This window comes from Erithacus rubecula (genome assembly GCF_903797595.1).
Source record: "Erithacus rubecula genome assembly, chromosome: 3".
NCBI lineage: Eukaryota > Metazoa > Chordata > Aves > Passeriformes > Muscicapidae > Erithacus > Erithacus rubecula.
Window position 1 is genome coordinate 63424749 of NC_136689.1, and position 19278 is coordinate 63444026.

The window sequence follows — 19278 nt, forward strand, 5'->3', positions numbered from 1 at the left end:
GCTGTTGAATGCTATAGCAATATTGGAAAATAGCTAAACAAGTACTGAATGCTACTTACCAAGCTGTGAAGTGAAGCCTAACAATCAGATTCTGCTGTTTTAATTAACTTATTGCCATTTTTGGTCAAAGATCTGTAGAGCTTTATCTCTGCCCTGTCAAAGGAGTGTCAGTGACTTTTTAAAGAGCCTAAATCACTGCAGTCTGTCATTTCAAGGGTGAATTAGCCAAAAAAATGCCTAAATTATTACTAAACTCTTGTTCCTACATGTCTTTATTGGGTGATAAGACTAAACTAGAGAGTTTGAATACACAAGGAAGAATATTGGTCTGTTCTTCAAAGATACTGCTTTCTGTTTTCGATCTTAAAGGCCAACTTAGGTACCTGAAAACACACAGAAAACTTTAATAATTCTGTATGTCACTGTTTATATGCTCATTCAGTACCTTCCCAAGCTTTTATGCTTCTATAATAATATTGCCCAAAGGACTTTGCAATGTACAGTAAATTGTTTATTAGGATGTTGAGCTGGGCTATTTCTGTTAACTACATTTACAATAAGTGCTTTAGACTTTATAGTAACATTAAACTTGCCATTTTGAAGTACAAACTGAGTAAGCTTTTAAAAAATATAAAGTTGTTAATGATGACTTCAAGCATTGCAAAAAAAATTATTTGTATAGCTTTTATAAATGGATATTAAAATTTTAACTCCTGTTGTTGTCTCAATGTGTCATAACATAGGGGTTACATTAACTTTCTGGAAAGCAATTTAATCTAAAGCAGTTGTACCAAAAAGTCAAATATTTTGTTAAGAAAATTGCACCTAAAGAAAACACTTTTTTTTTAAATACTGTAAGAGCTATGCAAAGATAGGACTGTCTGGTTAGTAATGCACTAGAGAGTTTAATTCAACGGCTGCTGGTCTAGGGGTAAGTATTTCTCATTCCTTTAGTACTAAGAGATGTCCCTATGCTACTTAAATGCATCTTAATTTAACTGTAGAACATATCCGTAACTTGCTGTGGCAACGAAGAACACCCTCAGACAGTTTGTAACAAGCATAAAAGCTATGACTTTATAATTAAAAAACAAAATTAATTAATCACTTGTCTCTAGTACAAGATGCCAATTAGTTAAAATCTAAGCCTGGTCAATGAATTAACTAATAATGTGCCGGTAGCTCACATGTCTGTGAGTCACCTTAGAGCAGAAAAATAAACAGGTACTATTTATGGCACTAAATATGGTTAGAAGAAACATGCTGTCCTTGTCACATACTAATGAACCTTGAAGGGGCATAACCAGATCAGTCTTTACTTGTCCACAAGCAAAGCATAATGGGCTTTGTACAATCATTTAACTCTGATTCATTGGTATACATCAGACTACTAGTGCTGAAATGCTTAAAAAATTATTATATGCTAATAAAATTTCAAAGGGGTAAAAAGTATGTAAGGCTAAGATTTTTCTTTTGTGACTTTGCCTCTATTACTGTTGTTTATCCTAAGCATGAGCATTCTGCCACAAGTTCTAAATTACTTCTACAGCAGTTCTCAATTTAACCCATTACTTTCCAAAGCTCAGGAAACAGCAGCAAGGGTTCACACATTGATCTAAGTTTAAAAAGCTTACCAGTCCAGTTTTCGGCTTTGTATTGTCTTTATTCTGTTAAAGACAACTGTAATTCAAATTCACAAGTTACCTGATTTGAGACCAGCATTATACAATTACAAAACTGCTGGGTCATGGCTGTTCTTAGTTTATTTCAGGAGATGCATTTATGTTTGCATCCTACTCCTACAGAGGAAAACTGCTTCAACAGAAATATGAAGAGGCAAAAAATCCCCCATAAAGCAGTTTAAAGAGAAGTGTCTTAAATGCTAATATCTGCCTTACTAACTTTTTCAAATTAGAACAGACATGTGGAGACACCTGCCCACCAGTGCTGTGTCCTGGGCTAGAGTTAGGCACTTAAAACGGTGACCTATTAACAAGCCAACTGCTGTCCTGCACACCCCTTATTTCTATGCAGAGAGGTAGGAGAGAAGTGCAAATACAGGTGAACACCTGAAGCCAAACTCTGCAGGGTGATGAATAAGGGCTCTAAGAAGATGCTCTGAGCACAGTTACCCATCCAGACATGTCTATGCTCAAGCCAGCTCTGACCCAAGCTGTCTGGCCTGGGACCAGGCTGCTGAGACTTGCTGGAGCTGCACCCATTCCTGGCCATGTCCCTGCAGATCTGGAACCCAGTCTGACTGACCTGGCATCCTGGCTTGAGCTCAGCCCTGCCTCATCCCTGTGACTTGCCTGGCAAACCACTGCCCTGCTGGCAGAGCCTGGCTGTGACCACTGGCCCAGCTCTGCACCTCCTGCTCACACAGCACAAGGTCACTGCCCTGCCTGTTTTGCCACGAAAATGGGGAGGGAAGGAAAACCACAGGATTTTCTGTGACTTTCCTGCCAAGGTACTACCCTGATACTCAAGAGAATTCTGAGCAACTCCAGAGTCTCACCAATTTAATGGACCAGCCCTCTTGCTTCCATCTCTCTCAGTACCAGGCACCAAAGAAAGAAGGTTGAAGAAATCGAAGCTCAGGATCTGTGCAAAAGGGGACGTAAGTTAAGTGAGACCAGAAAAGGGATTCATTACCATCCATGGGTATCTTCAAGGATATTTCTCTATGGATAGTTTATATTTAGAATGATTTCAGGCATTAAGGGAATCATCTGAGGCCAAAGACTGATCAAATAAGCCCTTTGGTCTTTAAATAAACTTTCCTACAGTATTTTCTAAATCTAAAATAGATAATCCCCTCAGGAAAAAAAAAAAACAAAACCAAACAAATCCCAAACTAAAAAACTTATATTACTTACCTGAATATATTGTCTGTATGTTTTTGTGCTCTCCACCTCCCTCCCAGTTCTGATTTTTATATTTAAAAGCAGATTATACAATTCATGCTTACAAATATATCCTGCCACAATGCAGGAAGGGCACCAAACTGTGTCAATCCAGATGAACAATTAGAGATAAAATAAACTGTGTAGAACACAAAAGTTTGCAATAATAATTTATTAGTTTATTTTAAATAACATTTTAATAAAGCTGTGCGTATAATTCAGCATTACCAAATAAAGCATATTTTTGATTTATGAGTAGTAATCTGTAGAAGTGAAATGAATGACATACAGCTGAGCTTACAAGTGATTGCAAGGCATGGGTAAACATTTCTTGTATTACAGCAAAGCTTCGACAGCCAGCTCTGTGATTGTGTTTTCTGGGACCAAGTATTAACACGCAGTGCTGGGAGAACAAACCCCCTGACTGACAAACACTGTGAATGGATAAACTGGCATGGAAAGGGAGATGGAACATCATAGGCACATTTATTGTATTAATTGCTAGTGACAAATCAGCAACTCCTCTGCCCTAGTTTTAGAGGTATACATGATTTTAGAAGGACAAGTCAGATGTGCATTTAAGCTTCAATCCTGCAAATGTCTGAATGCAAGGGCCAGGAAGTCTTTGTCAACACTTAGCTACAGGACCAGAAGCTAAACTAATGCTCTACTCATATTTTCTTGCTTGCTTTCAGTGCAGAAAATGTTAAGACAAATACCATGACAAGGGCTCTCTGTGTCAGTCCCTTAAAAACACAACCCATGTGCATTAGGATATGAAAAATAGAGCGCACAGGGAGCAGTGCCTTTTCCACTTATGTGCAGCACATTTAGGCAGTTGCATTTTTGGGCTTCTCAGTCATGTGTCTTCAAGTCACCTGATGCAGATTTATGGCTTAATAGGTTTTTTCCATCATCTGCAATCCAAGCCGTCCAACCATCAGTAAACTGTGGAACAGAACAGTTGTTATGAAAAAAGGGAGGTGGAAGCAAAAATCCCATAAAGAACAAGAAGGAAGAAAACAGTGACATCATAGTTTCATTTAGCTGAATGCCACCACGAGATTTCATTTTTCACAGAACTTACCATGTAACATTTTTAAAACAATATAATCCACAAATAAGTTAAATAAAATGTTTATTTAATAACACAGACAGGAACAAAGGACAGGTGGTTACCTGGCACCAGCAATTATCCCGGGCATTGCCTTTTTGGAGTTGTAAAATCTCATTCCCATAACAGCAGACAAGGTGCCAGATGCCACTGTTGAAAAGAAGCCCAGTCAGAACCATTTGACACAGAAATGCCAGCACAGCATTGCCACACTTTGGCACTGAGCAGCACCAACCAAACACACCTACACATACAGACAGGAATGCCTCTCTCTGTGAGTAAATTTGATTTTCTTCAGCCTCAAAGATGTCCTTACAACCTTCTCAGCAACTTTGGTAAGCATACTCCACTGCTCAGCAGAAGTGAGGAGATCTCACTGGGGTTGAGACCACGGTCTGATCACCCACCAACTCTAATCCTCTGAAGGTCACTAGCTCTCCCTCAACCCTTATTTACAAAAGAATGATTATTCCCTCGAACACAGGCAAGCTCAAAACTGCCAGAAAGCTGGGATGGTGACACTATTTATGCTGTGGGAAGTAAATATTATTGGCACTTCCCATTTCTCTGCGACATTCTGAACTGGAACATGGCACCAAATATTACAACTGGAAAGAAAACAACCCCATTTGAAAATGTTTGGAAAACAATCCAATGGATCAAACTGAAAGAGCAATCAACATCTTAGACACTACTCCAAATTATTTTATCTCTAAATGTGGAAAAGGAATCCCATCAACATTCACATGAAATTTACAGGGCCATTGTTTCTTGTAGAAGAAAGGCAGGTGAAAGTGCTGTATACCTTTTTCCAAAGCCTGAATTGTGTTTGCATCAGAGGGGATAAAAGGTATTCTAGAGATCCTCTGTCAAAGTTCTATTTCTGCATTTCTACCCCTGATGTACTGGGACTAACTTACTGCTCTGCAGAAGCCACAGCTGCATGTCGCAAGGAGGGGTGAGGATGGATGGATGGATGGATGGATGGATGGATGGATGGATGGATGGATGGATGGATGGATGGATGGATGGATGGATGGATGGATGGATGGATGGATGGATGGATGGACAGCTGTACTAGACTGTGGCAAATCGCTGCTTTCAAAGGGTCCATTTGAAAGCACTCCATGCACCACATCAGAATATACAAAAGCTGCTCATCCCTCTTCCATGACACTGCCTAAAAACCCATGCCAGAGATGCACAGCCACTCCCATAGCATGCCAGAGTGGAAGGACAGCTCACAAATGGAAATTGTACTTTACATTGAGCTGCATTCTATGTTTCATTCCTTAACACGAGGTTGGTCCCCTACAGTGGCTTCAGAGAGCCTTTCAGCAAATTACTTGTATTGCTTTAAAATAGTCTTAAATCACTGTAAAGCAATAGTATCATAGCACTAGTAACATTATGGAATAGTTACAGAACTAGCAGGCTCAAGAAGTCATCTAGTGATAGTGGTTTAACCAGATACTACACTCCTGCAGCAGAACTCCCTGATGTTCACCTAAGTGCTTCATAATACTTTCCAGTGATTTCATCCTTCTCCTTCCCCTGAAGAATTAACTGCAAGCTTAATACCCACAATTCCTTGTAAGTTCCACTGTAAGCAAACAGAGTAGATCACTGTCTCTTTTCTTTTACCTACTGTTTGTTCCATAGTGTGCAATGCATCGGAACATGCACTGCTCCTGAGATGCTTGTGCAAACCAGGGTTCCATAAGGCCACATCCCACCTGTCACAGTGCTGTCACTACTGCAAAAATAGTGCTTATTCCACCACCACAGGCTACAAACGCTGCTTCACAACCAAAAATTTTCCATGTAGGATTCCTGCAAGCAATCTGTTGGTTTAATATATTATCTAATCTGGCAAAGGAGGCAGGTATTTCTCACCAACTCTGGATTCAAACGGGGCAATCCAGGTCTTCGTCCCAGATATTGTGCTCTAACACAAATACCTCCTGGCTGTGGGCAGGAGGTCCTGCACCACTTACAATATTCGTATAGGTAAAAGGACACAGGGCAACATTTGTATAAGTAAAAGGGAACAGGGCAGCTGAAACACGCTAGAAAAAAAAAGGTTACTGTTCCCACCGCTGTCGGTAACACTCAGTACTCGGCTGCCGAGCACACTTACCGAGGGAAAGCCACACATTCTTCGGATCCTTGGACTGCTGGTAAGCGCCCAGTCCCGCTAAGCCGCCAAAGAGAAGACCGGCAGCTAGAGAAGGGACGCTGCCTTGAATAAGAAATAACAGAGCAGTCAACACGCGGAGTCAGCTACACACCGAACAAAAGCACTTCGCGACTTTCCCGGACCAGTAAATCCACAAAACCAAGCTAACCAAAGCACTAGGGGTTAGGCTGTGCGGTTTGGGGAGGGGTTTTTAAGATACTTTGAGGATCTCCGTTTCGGTGGACAAGGACTTAGCGGACTGGCGGGGTCGCGGCCGAGGAGCGGGGCGGAGCTGAGGGGAGCTGAGCGGGGACAGGGACAGCCCGTCGGCGGCCACCAGCACCCACCTGCCTTGGCGTAGCCCACGACACCGCCCGTGGCCACCAGCGCGGCGTAGCCGAAGCCCAGCCAGTCGTACTCCATGTGCGGGCAGCCGCGGAGAGCCGCGCAGGGCAGGGCAGGGCAGCGCCGACCTTGGGCCGCCCTCCCTCAGGCCCTCCCGGAGGTCCCGCCCGCCGCCCGTGACGGCGCGGGGAGCGCCGCGCAGGCCGCAGCGCCCGCCCCTGCTGGCTGGGCTCCGGCAGGATCTCCTTTATTGACTCCCGTCAGTAGCACAGTTGGGAAGTCAGAAATGAAGCAGGAAACATCCACCTCCCCTTTTCTTCCCAGGCACTGCCAGGGGGTGGAAGCAGTGGTTGCGGCCGGTCCATAGCCTCTCCCCGCACTCCTGCCGTGCCCTAGCTGGGGTCCCTCCCACGGGAGACAGTCCTGCACAAAGTGCCACGGCGTGGGTCCTTCCATGGGGCGCAGTCCTTCGGGAACAAGCTGCTCCAGTCCGGACCCCCTGCGTGTCACAAGCCCTGCCACAAGCCCCTGTTCCTCTGGGCCGTGCCCACCTGCTCCCTGTGGGATCCTCTGTGGGCCGCAGGTGGGTCTCTGATCCATGAGCTGCAGGGGTTAGCCCCCTCACCCTGGGCTGCACTTCAGTGCCAGGGAATCTCCGCTCTTGCACCTGGAACACCTCCTGTCCTCCTTCACTCACATTGCTGTCTGCAGGGCTGCTCCTCCCAAAAGGTTCTCGTTCCTCTCTCCAGCTGCTGATGCTGTTGTGCAGTTAGTTCTTTCTGCTTCTTAAATACATTATCACGGAGGCGCCACTGCTGCCGTCATGAGCTCAGCTTGGCCAGCAGCGAGTCTATCCTGGAGCTGCCTGACTGCCCAGCGTGAGGATGGCTCCTGGTGTCTCAAAAGCCACCTTGCCCTGGAAGCCCAATGCAGATGTCTAAAGAAGGCATCTGGATTCCTGGCACAATCCCCAGCAGCACGTGGAGCAGCCCGCCAGCACTGCACTGGATGCAGTCCTTTGTCCCAAAGGCAGGCTTGCTAACTTGTGCCCGGTGCCAATTCACTGAGACAGGTGTTTACATTTTTCATACTAGTTGGCATCAAGTAGGGAGTTTGGTGCCCTCACCTAGCATCAATACCTTACACTATGTATATGTTTTAACAAACTAATTGCAGTGTTTATACACTTTAACAAACTAAGGCAGAAGCTTTCATTGGTTACATAACTTTTCTATAATTAGTACTTGACCCCCTGTCCATTTGCTAGTAAATATCTCTCGCTTCTCATGCTAATTAGTCCACAAGTGCAGTTCTTCTCTCCATTTGAGTCTGGGTTCTGTATTGAGTAGGTGGACAATGTGTCAATGGTTGTGATTGCCCACTGCCAGAATTTACTGCTGCCAGTTGTTGCTCAGTTCTGCTGACTTCACTCCTGATGGCACTTGTCCAGACAGCCCATTCATCTTGAGATTGTCTTCTCTTTTCCTTAAAACAAAAGATCAGACAGGGACATGATGCTCACAGTACAATTTCTTAATCATAGCTGTCCAGCAACAGCTACTGATTAACAAAAAAAAAAAAAAAAAAAAAAAAAAAAAAAAAGGCAACAATTGACTCAAACCGCCTGTTCAAATCCTGAGGGGCGTAATATCAGTCGAATCCCTGAAGGAGGGTGCAGCTCTCCTGGTCTGGGTCTGCAGAGGTGCCTGGGACTAACTGGCAGGAGAGCAGCTTTGCTGCAGTTTTCCCACTCCTGGAGAGCAAAAAAGGTCTTGAATATTACAGAGTGTCACAAGAAGTTGGCCATGAGGCAGCAACGTGCTGTTGCAGCATAAGTGGGAGGCAGCACCCTGGGCTGCACTAGCTTTGGGCAGATTATCCTTCCCCTCAACTCTGTGGTAAGACACAGCTGACACCTTGGGAATTCTGCTCTAGGCTCAGTGGTGCAAGGTAGGCATTGTACATACTGAAGCAGATCCAGCAAAGCCTCTGAAGGTCTTTAAGGGCTTGAAGCATCTTTCATTCAAAAAGTGTCTGAGAGAGCTGAAACTGTTCAGTCTGCATGCAAAGCTCAGGAACTTCTTATTAATCCATTTAAATATCTGCTGAGAAAGGCTAAAGCAGGTAGAGCCAGGGTCTTCTCAGTGGTACCCACTGACAGCACAAGGGGTAATAGGCACAAGTCCAAATACCTTTGAAATGTAATTCAAACATAAATCAAAACCGTTTTCATTTTGAAGGTGGCCAAACAACAGAAGAGGCTCTCAGGCAGGCTGTGAAATCTCCATCCATGGAGATATTCTTCCCCACACTGGACACTGCCCCGACCGTGCTTTGAGAAAGGAGGGTTGGCCTTGGTGGGCTTCAGAGGTGCCTTCCAGCCCCAGCTGCTCCATGACTCTGTGTGGTACATAGTGAAACATGCAAATTTCTCAGCTGATCTCTGCCTCCTCTCTTCCCAGATTCTCAGGTTTGAGAACTGAGCACTCTTTTATGTATTTTACAGAAAGGAAAATGTCATTAGGTCCGTAAGACGAGATAAATTACCTTCTGACCTCTGGCAGGGCTTGTGCTTTAAAGTGTACCCAAAGATTTGCTGAGCTTTGCAAGTTTCAAATCCTGCCTATACAGCAACACAAATGACCTGCCGATATTGCTTTCTGCTCTGTTTTTCTTCCCCACCTTCACTCCTGAGGGTAGCTGTGCTTGAACCTGGATAGATTTGCAAGGAAAAGAAATTAGAAGATCTGAAACTGGAGCACAATAGGCTATGGTCAGACCAGTTCTTTCACAAAGCAATGAACTTTCCTCCATGCTGGACTCCATAAAAGACTCAGAAGAAGAGGTGTGCAGGCTAGAACTTTGTTCTGTTTTATATGAACAATTAAGAGTATAAATATATTTCAACTGAAAATATGGTTTGTCAGGCTTTCATGAAACAAACAAACAAAAACCAAGCCCCACACCAAAACAAACAAGAAACCACAAAACAAAACAGAGGGCCATCTACTGCTGTTTTACAAGCTCGATGTCAAACCAACAGTTTGCCCCAGGTTAGAAGAAGACTTGCACTGAACAAATGACAATTACCGAAGCAATATTTTTACCCTCTTTAGCTTATCGCCCCTTCACGCTCTCAGTTCATTCTCTCATGTGCTGTATTTTCCCTTTCCCGTCTCTGTTTTCCTCCTGTCTCCTCCCCATTTTTGTCCTAAGGCTTTCTCCATTTTTTCAGTTGTCCTCCCCTTCCACATGTTTTCAGAGCTCCATGCCTGGAAGAGACTTAAGACAATGCTGAAGACTTAAGACATATTTGCTGAAGGTTGCAGTCTTTTGTGGAGAGAGCTCGATTTGCATTTTTGTGCCATTAGATGGCCTGAAGCATCTGGTTAACACAGTGCTAATGACTGTCAGCAGTGACTTGCTGATCAAAACCAGGCCGGGTCCTTTGTTTGAAGCAGAACCTTTGCTTTTACTTAAAGTACCTAATCAAATCAGATAGAAAGGTTTGGTGTTACCTACTTAATGCTATTGTTTTGCCTTGAGTGCCTATTTCTAGGCCTATTTCCAATGCTTGTTTTCAGCCTCTCCAGGTGCCCCTCACAAAAATGACATTCACACACCAGCCAATTGTTTATCATTCTTATGAGTGAGCCTTCATGCCCACGTAGCAAACCACCACCGTGCTGGCAGTCACCAGCCATGGGACAGCAGGATTTGCCAGGTTAAAACCTTTTCTTGGATGACCCTCTGTTACCAAAGGTCTGAATCTTCCCTGCATGACGTGGGGGAGAGGAAGGAGATGGAAAGCAAAGCCATAGCTAGAGGGTGGCACTGTGAATCCGGAGCAATGAAAATTGGTCTTTAAATCCATTGAGAATGATTTGCAGAGGATCATCAGAAGTGCCCCTCTGCCGTGGAATAAAGCCAGAAAAACTTTTTTTAAACATTATGTCAAGCTGTTCAGTAGATATTTGTATGACCACAGGCTGGCTCCTGGTGAAAACTGAGGATGTTGATCTATTCCTGCACATCACAATGTAACACATTATCATGACCTCTGAATCAGTGTGTCCTAATGGGTTGATTTTGAGAGCATGCTTGACTATGTTTGCAGCACCTTAATTCATCATTTGGTGCTGCTGATGTCACTGCTGACCTCACAGCTCACATAAATCAGAATCTTTGATGCTTTAACTGAATTAGAAGCCAGCGACTGACTCAGAAGCCAGCGAGCAGACAATCCTACTGGATACTTGAGTTTTATGCCTCTTGTGGTTATGCTATGATTTATTCATGGGTGCCAAAGCTTCAGCCTTCATTTGTGGGTTTCAAAATGATGGGTTTGTGGTAGCTATGTTCTCACAAATTAAGTGAGACAAGGTTTGAAGGATAAGGCAGAGGAATTGATACAGCCAACAGTGGAATGAGATATGCAAGAGAGCAAACCAAACCAGACTACAAGTGTGCTGGGATTTTTCTCTGTTCTGCATCTGTGGGTGCCCCTGGAACTGTTCCAGGTCAGGTTGGATGGAGGCCTGATGTAGTGAATGACCTTCTTGTCCATGGCAGGGATGTTGGAACTAGATGATATTTAAGGTCCCTTCCAACCTAAACCATTCTATAATACTATGATTCTACATTGCTTTCATTCCTAAAGTGGTTTTTGTTTTTAGGGGGGTTTTTTTTGTGTCACTAGACTCAATTTGAGCATCTGCCTGACTCCTAATCCTGAGATTATCTCTTCTATATCTTCTTTTGGTCTGACACAAATACTGCTTGGTGTCTTGGCAGAGAAATTGATACAGCTCAGGCACAGAGAGTTCTAGCAAGAGTGGGAATAGGAGGGCTGTGAGCCTGCTGGTTTAGGCTGGCACTGCTGCCAGACACCAAGCCACAAGCTTGGCCTAAGACTTGTCCTCCTTTAACAAATCCTGCTGGTGGACCTGCTGCCAGAGAATTTGTTTCAGGCCCCAGAGCAGAGTGCTAGAGCAGCATTTGTGCAGGTGCCTGGTTTGCAGTGCCAGGCTCAAGGCCTCCAGGGAGCAGGAGGAGGCACAGGGCTGTGTCCTGCTTCCCTTGGACCCCCTCTCACAGCTGTGCTCCAGAGGGCTCTGTCACAAACCCTGCAATCTGGCACTTTTTGACTGCTGTGCACACCTCTGATGCCAGAGGCACACACAGAACATACACCTTCCCAGGGGAGGGGATATTTGGTAGCTTTTGGGTGTGTTCAGCTAAAAGGAAAATTTGAAACCTGCAAGTGATTCTGCTTGGATCAGGCCCCATGAGCTGACTCATGTCTCAGCTGTCCTATTAACTTAACACAGTGCTGTGCTGTGGGGTGGAAAACAAGCAGCTGACAGTGCTTACTGCACCTGGAGAAATAGTGTGTCTGAGGAAGGTGAAAGCTTGTGAAAAACCCTCAGCTCCCACATCTCACAGATAGGAACCCCTGTAAGGGAAAGCTCCACTGAATTTGAGGTTTAGCAAGCATTGGCCCTGTCAGCTCATGCATCCCATTGCAACAACAGTGCTGCAGAGCTGCCTAGCAGAGTAATCCATGTCTTACAGTAAAAGACAGTTAAACAAACCCTGATGATGAGTTCAAGATAAAACAAGCCCTTGCAAGCAATGATGTCTTCTCCCCACCACAGGGAGGGACAGGAGGTACAGTGCTATAGTTTCTGCAAATATCTTCTCCCTCCCTCACACAAAGAATGACAGAGGAGGAATACATGCTGCTTCTGTCTTTCATTTTTGATATATTGAATATCTCAGGGAATTAAGGGAAGGCATTGCAATATCTACACCAGGCACAGAGGTTTGCACAGTCATGGAGCTGCTGGTACAGGATCACAGTACATACAGTGCATAAAAACACTTGATGCTAGCAGTGCCCAAAGGTTGAGGAGAGGGAACTGATGATTTTTATTCATAAGCATGAATAATAATCCCAAAGTGATGACAGTCTGTGCAGCTGTACTTGTCATAGCTTCAGGTCTTTTTCCAGTGAGGTTTTGAGCCCCCCTAATGATGGAGACTCCCTGGGCAGCCTATTCCTGGTCTCAGTTTAATGTAAAGAAGGTAGAAAGGCTGCAATTCCACATACACCCTACAGTGAGATTTCAGCTCTTTGGACAAGGTGTGTAGAAGTATTTAGGAGCAAATTAGCAGAAAAGCATCCAGTGGGTTGTCTAAGCAAGTCAAATTGACAGCAGTGGAAAGTCTGACTTGCTTGGAAATCCCATTAGGAAGAGCAGCATGTCCTTTGCATGCCCCATCTCAGTCAGGGTTTCAGTGAGTGACTGAACAGAACAGAAAACTTTTCTTCTTTGTTTATATTGATTCAGAAGAAATATTCTGTTCTAAATTCAGAACTCATTCAGAATTCTGAATTAAGAAACACTTTTTTCAATTTTTTTTTCTCTTTGCCATATTTGTAGAAGACAAGGAGCTACAGAGACAGGAGCCCAAGCTCTCCCTGTGGAGGTACACCACAGCTGCTGAACTGAATCACTGCTGTTACTGCTGTGCAGGGGAGTCTCACCTTCCTTAACATCCTTCCTACCAGCCACCCCCTCCAGTTTTTAATCTTTCACTGTCTTTTACTGCTATTTCAAAGTAACACCAGTATAGTAAGGTCTCAGTGGTTTCAATGCACTTTCAATGCACGGGGGAAGCAAGGAGAGGAGCCAGTCCAAACATCAGCCCATAACAAGTATGGCTGCCAAAAATCATTGTTTTGTCTCTTCTACAGTGATTAACTGTATTGTTCTTTCTACAAAAACAATCAAAAAAAGGAGACTGATGGGGCAGGGGTTGCACCCAAAAATCAGTCACACAGTGAAAACAGATTAATTTACTTACACAAAAGCATAACCTGGAGTAGCATTCATGAAAACAAAACAGAACAAATTTTAAAACTCATTAAATAACATATGGACAGAAATCTGTTGATGTCACTTGAAAAGGTGATATAACCCATAATATATCTGTATACCCATAAACTATCTGTATTTCTGCAGGTTCAGAGTGCAACATGCTGTTATATCCATAAGTTTCAAACTGCTAAGCTCATTACTTCTGCTGCTGAGTCTGAACAATGAAATGTGATGTTGTTTGCACCCTGGGTTACTTTAAATACTTACACAAAATGGTGATCACAGCTTTATTTTATTTGGGATTTTTCAGTCTGGGAGATATTCAGCTTGTTAGACCAAGGAGGAGATGGGCTGCTCCCAGACCTCTCTTAAATTCTTAAGTCTCTAGGCCTTCCTGAAACTCCCTGTTTAAAATAATTACTCATTCTGAAATACTTCTCTCTTCAGCTTCCTCCATGACAGCAAGATAGCAAAGCCCTCTTCCCCTCTCTTGAAAATACTAAACAGAATTTCTTCTCTGGAGATAAACTTTTGGTGCCTTTCTGCCGGAATCCACATCATTAGGTGCTGGCAGCTGTAAAAGCAGAATAAGCTGACTGAGGCAGATTCTGTCTGCTCAGAACCTTCCCTGTGGGTTACCAGCCATGCTTCAGGACATCTAAACGTGTTGTGTTCCTGTTACAGAACTGCTGCAGTTTGCAATCCTGTTTTTTAAAGACTCTGAAATTAGCAATGTTTTCATAAAGTTGGTGGCAAATTACTGTTATTTAAGAGGTATTATTTGAGCCATCACTGCTTGCTCAAAAGAAAGGCAGGAGAGCAGCACACAGCCCCTCCCTAGATTCAGACATCCCAATTTTTACTGCTTTTGTGCAGCTGACTGGGTTACCCAACAGTGCTGCTGACATGCCACCTGAATACAACCTAGAGTTCACATACAATATAATAATATTATATATATAATATTATTATATATATTATAATTAACATACATATATGTATAATATTATAATATAATACAACCTATTAATTCACATGCCATGTGAATACCATAGCTAGAGAAATAAGCACTCATAGGTTTGCTTCCTTGCTTTTTTTTTAGGACATGATGACTGATACCTGTGACTTTTGTGTTCTGTTTGCCACACTAAAATATTCTTAAGCCAAATTTTCTCTGCAGCATGCTTGGTTGGTTGAGATTTTGTGTACTCTACGGAGAGTTTGAAGACAAAATCTGCTCAGACGTTGGATGGCCTCCCTCTAGTGGCTGTCACGGTGGAATTGAAATAGGGCTGTGTTCTGCTGAACTCAAGGTTGTGTTTGCATCAACCACTGCATGCCATGAAAGTGAGGAAACTTGGAAAGAAGCCTTACACTTATTTATCAAAATACAAATCAGAAACACTACTTTTTCAGTCTTGAAAAAGTTTTCTTCCCCACTTTCCCTCTCTCCCTCTGTGTCCTTACACAGGATGATATGTCACTGGCGAACCAAAATCTGCATGTAAATATTTTTTCTTTTTTCTTTTTTCCCACTTCAGTTAGTTGGCCAAGTAGGACAAATATGCAAGCCCCTGTTTTTCAGACATGGATTCCTGTGCCTGAAACCCTCTCTGGTTTTTCTAACCAGGCATATGGATCTAGTAAAAGAGCCCATTTGCTGTTACAAACCTTATCCCAACAGAAAAGATATGACCTAGGAAATGCAGCATCTTTATTCCATTTCCAGTAGTTTTTGGTTATTCTCTGTAGTAAATATCAGTATCTTTGACAAAACCATATCTGTATGTATATCCAGCAGCTGTATTCCTGTGTTTAAGATCTTGCTGATTGTGATTCATTACACTCATCTTTTAGACACAAAAAGTCCCAGGAATGCATGTCTGTGTTTGTATTTTGTACAGAAGAAGATGGCAATGACAGGGTAGCAAGAGCAAAAGTTGGAGCTAGAAAACATCCCACGAAAACTGAAAGCTCCTGCAGCTGGAAGAGAAGGTTTGCCCTGGTCTCTGTTTGGATCTCTCATACTTTGGCCTCCAAGTGTTAAGTGATTTGCAGGTGGTGTGAGACAACCCAACCCAAGCTGCATTTGCAGAACATTCCTAAATATCCTGTCTCATGAGTTTATGCTCTGACACAGCAGAAATTAAGATTGCTACTGCTGTTCTCTTGACTGCTTTTAGTGATGTTGTAGGCTGGAGTGTTATCACCTGAAAATACCAGTTGAATTTCCTCTGTCAATGGAGAGAAAACAATACTTTTACTCACACTAGATTTACCACAAATTTATTCTGGGTGCTATTTCTGTATTTTCACTGATTTCAATATAGTTGTGTTGATGTGAAATTGCTGTCATTGAAGCTGACTGAAGTTCTCAGGCTTTTTTCTCATCAATACACATAACTATATTATGGATTAAGGATTCTAGAAATAAAATATTTGTTGCTAGCACAAGAAGGAAAAAAATGGAGCAAAATGCACACATTACCATGACAACCTCCATGACTCTCTTCCATATCAATCCACTTCACCACTTCCACCTCCCCATCATGTGTTGGCCATGGATCCTGGGACATCTGAAGCTAGGTAACAGAAAGTCAAATAATTAGTCCTTTCAAGAGCTTTGAGTTCAGGTTCATGTCCACTCTCTTTCTCCACAGAAGTGGAGTACAATGCTTTGGAATACACATCAACAGATGCCTGGCTGCTAGCATGGTTGTCAAGTTTCTTCACTGAGAGAAGCTTTCATGACAGGCAAGATGTCACCCCAAAAGACCTGAAGACTACATTTGAGAAAGAGAATCCCTCTTCTGCAACAGCCTCAGTATGATACTGCACATGATCATTCATGTAACCTTCCCAACTAGCACTGCCCCCCAAGTGCTATTTAAACACTGGGCCACTAACACATAGTTTCTTCTCATGAATTTAGTGGTAAGTATGGGATTTTTCCTTTGGTTTTTGTTGTTTGCTGGTTGGTTGGTTGGTTTAAGGAAAGAGACTAACAGAACAATTTCAAGCATGATATAATTGGAAGGAGTTATTGAAACTCAGTTACAGCCTATGATGTTATAATAATAATAGATACAGATTTAGGCAGATCACAGGACCTATCCAGGATATAAGGAAGTAAGAGTTTATCCTCTGGTTCTCACTAATTATCACCTTCCACTTGTCACTGAAAACACCTTCTACTAGCCCAGGTTTCTCAAAGTCCCGTCCAAACTGGTCTTGAACACTTCCAGGGATGGGACATCCATAACTCCTCTGGACAACCTGTCCAGTGCCTCACCACCCTCACAGTAAAGGATTTCTTCCATATATCCAATCTAAAAGCATCCTCTTACAGTATAAAACCATTCCCCCATGTCTTATCCCTACATGCCCTTGAAAAAGGTCCCTCCTTCCTTCAGGCTGAACAGCCCCAATTTTCTCAGCCTGTCTTCCTAGAAGGGGTGCTCCAACCTCTGATCACCTTTGTAGTCTTCCTCTGGCTTACTCCAGCAGGTCCATGTGCTTCTCACGTTGGGGGACCTGGAGCTGGATGCAACACTCCCAGAGGGCTCTCACGAGGGTAGAGTAGAGAGAAGTACCACCTCTCCCAGCCTGCTGGCCATACTGCTTTGGATGCAGCCCAGGACACATTTGGCTTTCTGGGTCATGCTGAGCAGCCAACAGCCCCAAGTCCTTCTCCTCAGGGCTGCTCTCAATCCGTTCTCCCCAGCCTGTATTCATGCTTGGGATTGCCCTGACCCACGTGCAAGACTTTGCACTTAGCCTTGTTGAACTCCATGAGGATCACACAACCCTCCTCCCCAGCCTGTCCAGGTACCTCTGGATGCCATCCCTTCCCTCCAGTGTGCTGACAGCCCCACACAGCTCAATGTCACCAGCAAACCTGCTGGGGCTGCCCTCAACCCCACTGTCTGTGTCACTGATAGAGATGTTAAACAGTGCAGTCCCAGTACTGACCCCTGAGGAATGCCACTCCTATCAAGTGCCACACCACTCACACGAAGTGCCACGCCACAAAAACTGACTCTTGACTTTCAAAACAACTGCAGAACTACCATAGCACTTTGCCATAAACAGCAGTGTGTGTCAGCTATAACCAGGATCTCATTACTTTATTTCTCCCTTCTGTATATTGGGTTTGTCAAATAAATCAACATACCATAAAGTGTGGTTTTGTCCCAGGGAAAATTCAGAAAAATATTACTTTTTCACAGAAAGCATTAAGGTAATAAAGGTAACACTTTATGTACTGTTATGAAGAGGAGATAGTGATGGAAGGATAAATAGCTTTAAATAGCCCAGGATGTGCATTATAATCTCAAATTAAAAATCTGTTCATTACAGATGGCAATAAATGTGGTGTGTGGGAAGTTTTGGAAAATGCTGATACAATGGCAAAGCAGAAAGATATCTGACAAAACAGGAATGACCCCAGGACATACACAAAAGTACTGGAAGGCACTGCCTTCCAGGAATACAAAACTACTGACTTCACATTATTCACCATTTTCCAAATTGAGGCATCTTTGTAAGTTAATTAAAAAGTAGGGTAAAGTGTAGCTCAATAGGGGGAGGAAAAAATTATCATATTTTTCTTTAAATCATTGCTTGAGCAGCTGATTTCAGATTCAAAATTTTCCTGGGTTGCTGTTCTTAAAAAGACAGTTTGTCTGAGAAGTGATGTTGCTTATGAAAGTTAAAATGAATTTTGTCATGACCTGCTCACTCTACTTTTGTTCACCTCTTTTCTCCTGTTCTATTATGGTTAGCAGAGTTTGTCCTTGAAAACCAGGAACAGGAAAGAGCCACCTCGTGGGCAGCAATACTGAGCACTGGTCTGGAAACAAGTTTGCTGCCACCAGGTCTTAAGAACAGTCACCAGCAGCACTGCACTGCTCAGGTGTGGAGACAACCTCAAGAGATGGGTCAGCCCCTCTGGTCTGATTTAATTTAATTTAATCTGCCTCTAATTTCATGCCTTTTCTTAGTGTTGCAGGTTTGAAGGAAGGAAAAGCATTGCTTCAGAGGCTGGACCTCTCTCACAGGACAAAGGCAAGACAATCCCAAAGGCAACATCCCCTCTAAGCCCTTCCTTTCAGTGTTTTTGCCTCTACAATTCCAGTATGAGCTGTTCTGCATGTGTTGACCCCAAGAGGCAGCCCCTTCCCTTTTGTCCTTGTACCACCACCACAGATTATGAAGGCAAACTTAGGCATCTTACACAACATGAGACACTGCACCCCCATTTCTGTAACATGCACACTTAAACCAACATTAGGCTGAAATCTTGCACCATAAAAGGCTGCCTGATTTGCCTTGACCTTTGGAATGCCACACTTGTGATTCCAGGGTCAAACCTAGCTACCAACAGGCTAATCTCCACCAGCCCCCTGAAACAGCCTGTGCTTCCCCTTCAGCACCTCCCTCTAGGCAAAGGGACAAATCCTTTATATTCCTATGCCACCAACTAATGTGAGCTCTTCTCCTGCACTTTACAAGCTGATACATAGGAGTTTGCTCTTCAGAAATCTGCCTGAACTGTTGCCATCCATGGGAATATTATTCTGCAAGACATGGCTGAAATCAACAGTAACTTTTGCGAGGCACTGGGGCCATATATTTACATTTGGGACACATGCAGCGCTTCAGGTGGGTCACATATAAGTGGGCTGCAGGACAGCAAGGTTGTTGAGCTTCAAAACAGACCTCAGAACCTGGAAAGGAAGAATTAAAACTCAGAAAATGCAAGAAGATTATTTAAAACAAAGTGTTTTGATTTAAGGTAATGCATGTCATCTTCTTGAGCTGTTAGGCTGCTGACAGTCATAAGAGTGC

At 43.3% G+C, this 19278-nt stretch overlaps 1 protein-coding gene across 1 annotated transcript; it reads right to left on the reverse strand.

Moving 5' to 3' along the window:
- Positions 1 to 3063: 3063 nt before the first annotated feature.
- Positions 3064 to 6713, reverse strand: LOC306799134 (transmembrane protein 14C-like). Its single transcript, XM_079299740.1, has 4 exons — positions 6547 to 6713; positions 6161 to 6262; positions 4086 to 4170; positions 3064 to 3854 (listed from the first exon to the last, which is right to left on the reverse strand). Exons 1-4 carry the CDS (start codon positions 6620 to 6622, stop codon positions 3803 to 3805), a joined length of 315 nt encoding a protein of 104 aa, XP_079155866.1. The 5' UTR covers positions 6623 to 6713; the 3' UTR covers positions 3064 to 3802.
- Positions 6714 to 19278: the final 12565 nt, after the last annotated feature.

What these genes read in the sequence shown, in the direction of transcription:
- LOC306799134 (XM_079299740.1), bottom strand. Translation starts at nt 6,622, where the DNA reads ATGGAGTACGACTGGCTGGGCTTCGGCTACGCCGCGCTGGTGGCCACG. An exon ending in CGTGGGCTACGCCAAGGCAG is followed by an intron (nt 6,263 to 6,546) that starts GTGGGTGCTGGT and finishes TTCTTATTCAAG; the next exon opens with GCAGCGTCCCTTCTCTAGCT. An exon ending in GGGATAATTGCTGGTGCCAG is followed by an intron (nt 3,855 to 4,085) that starts GTAACCACCTGT and finishes TCTGTTCCACAG; the next exon opens with TTTACTGATGGTTGGACGGC.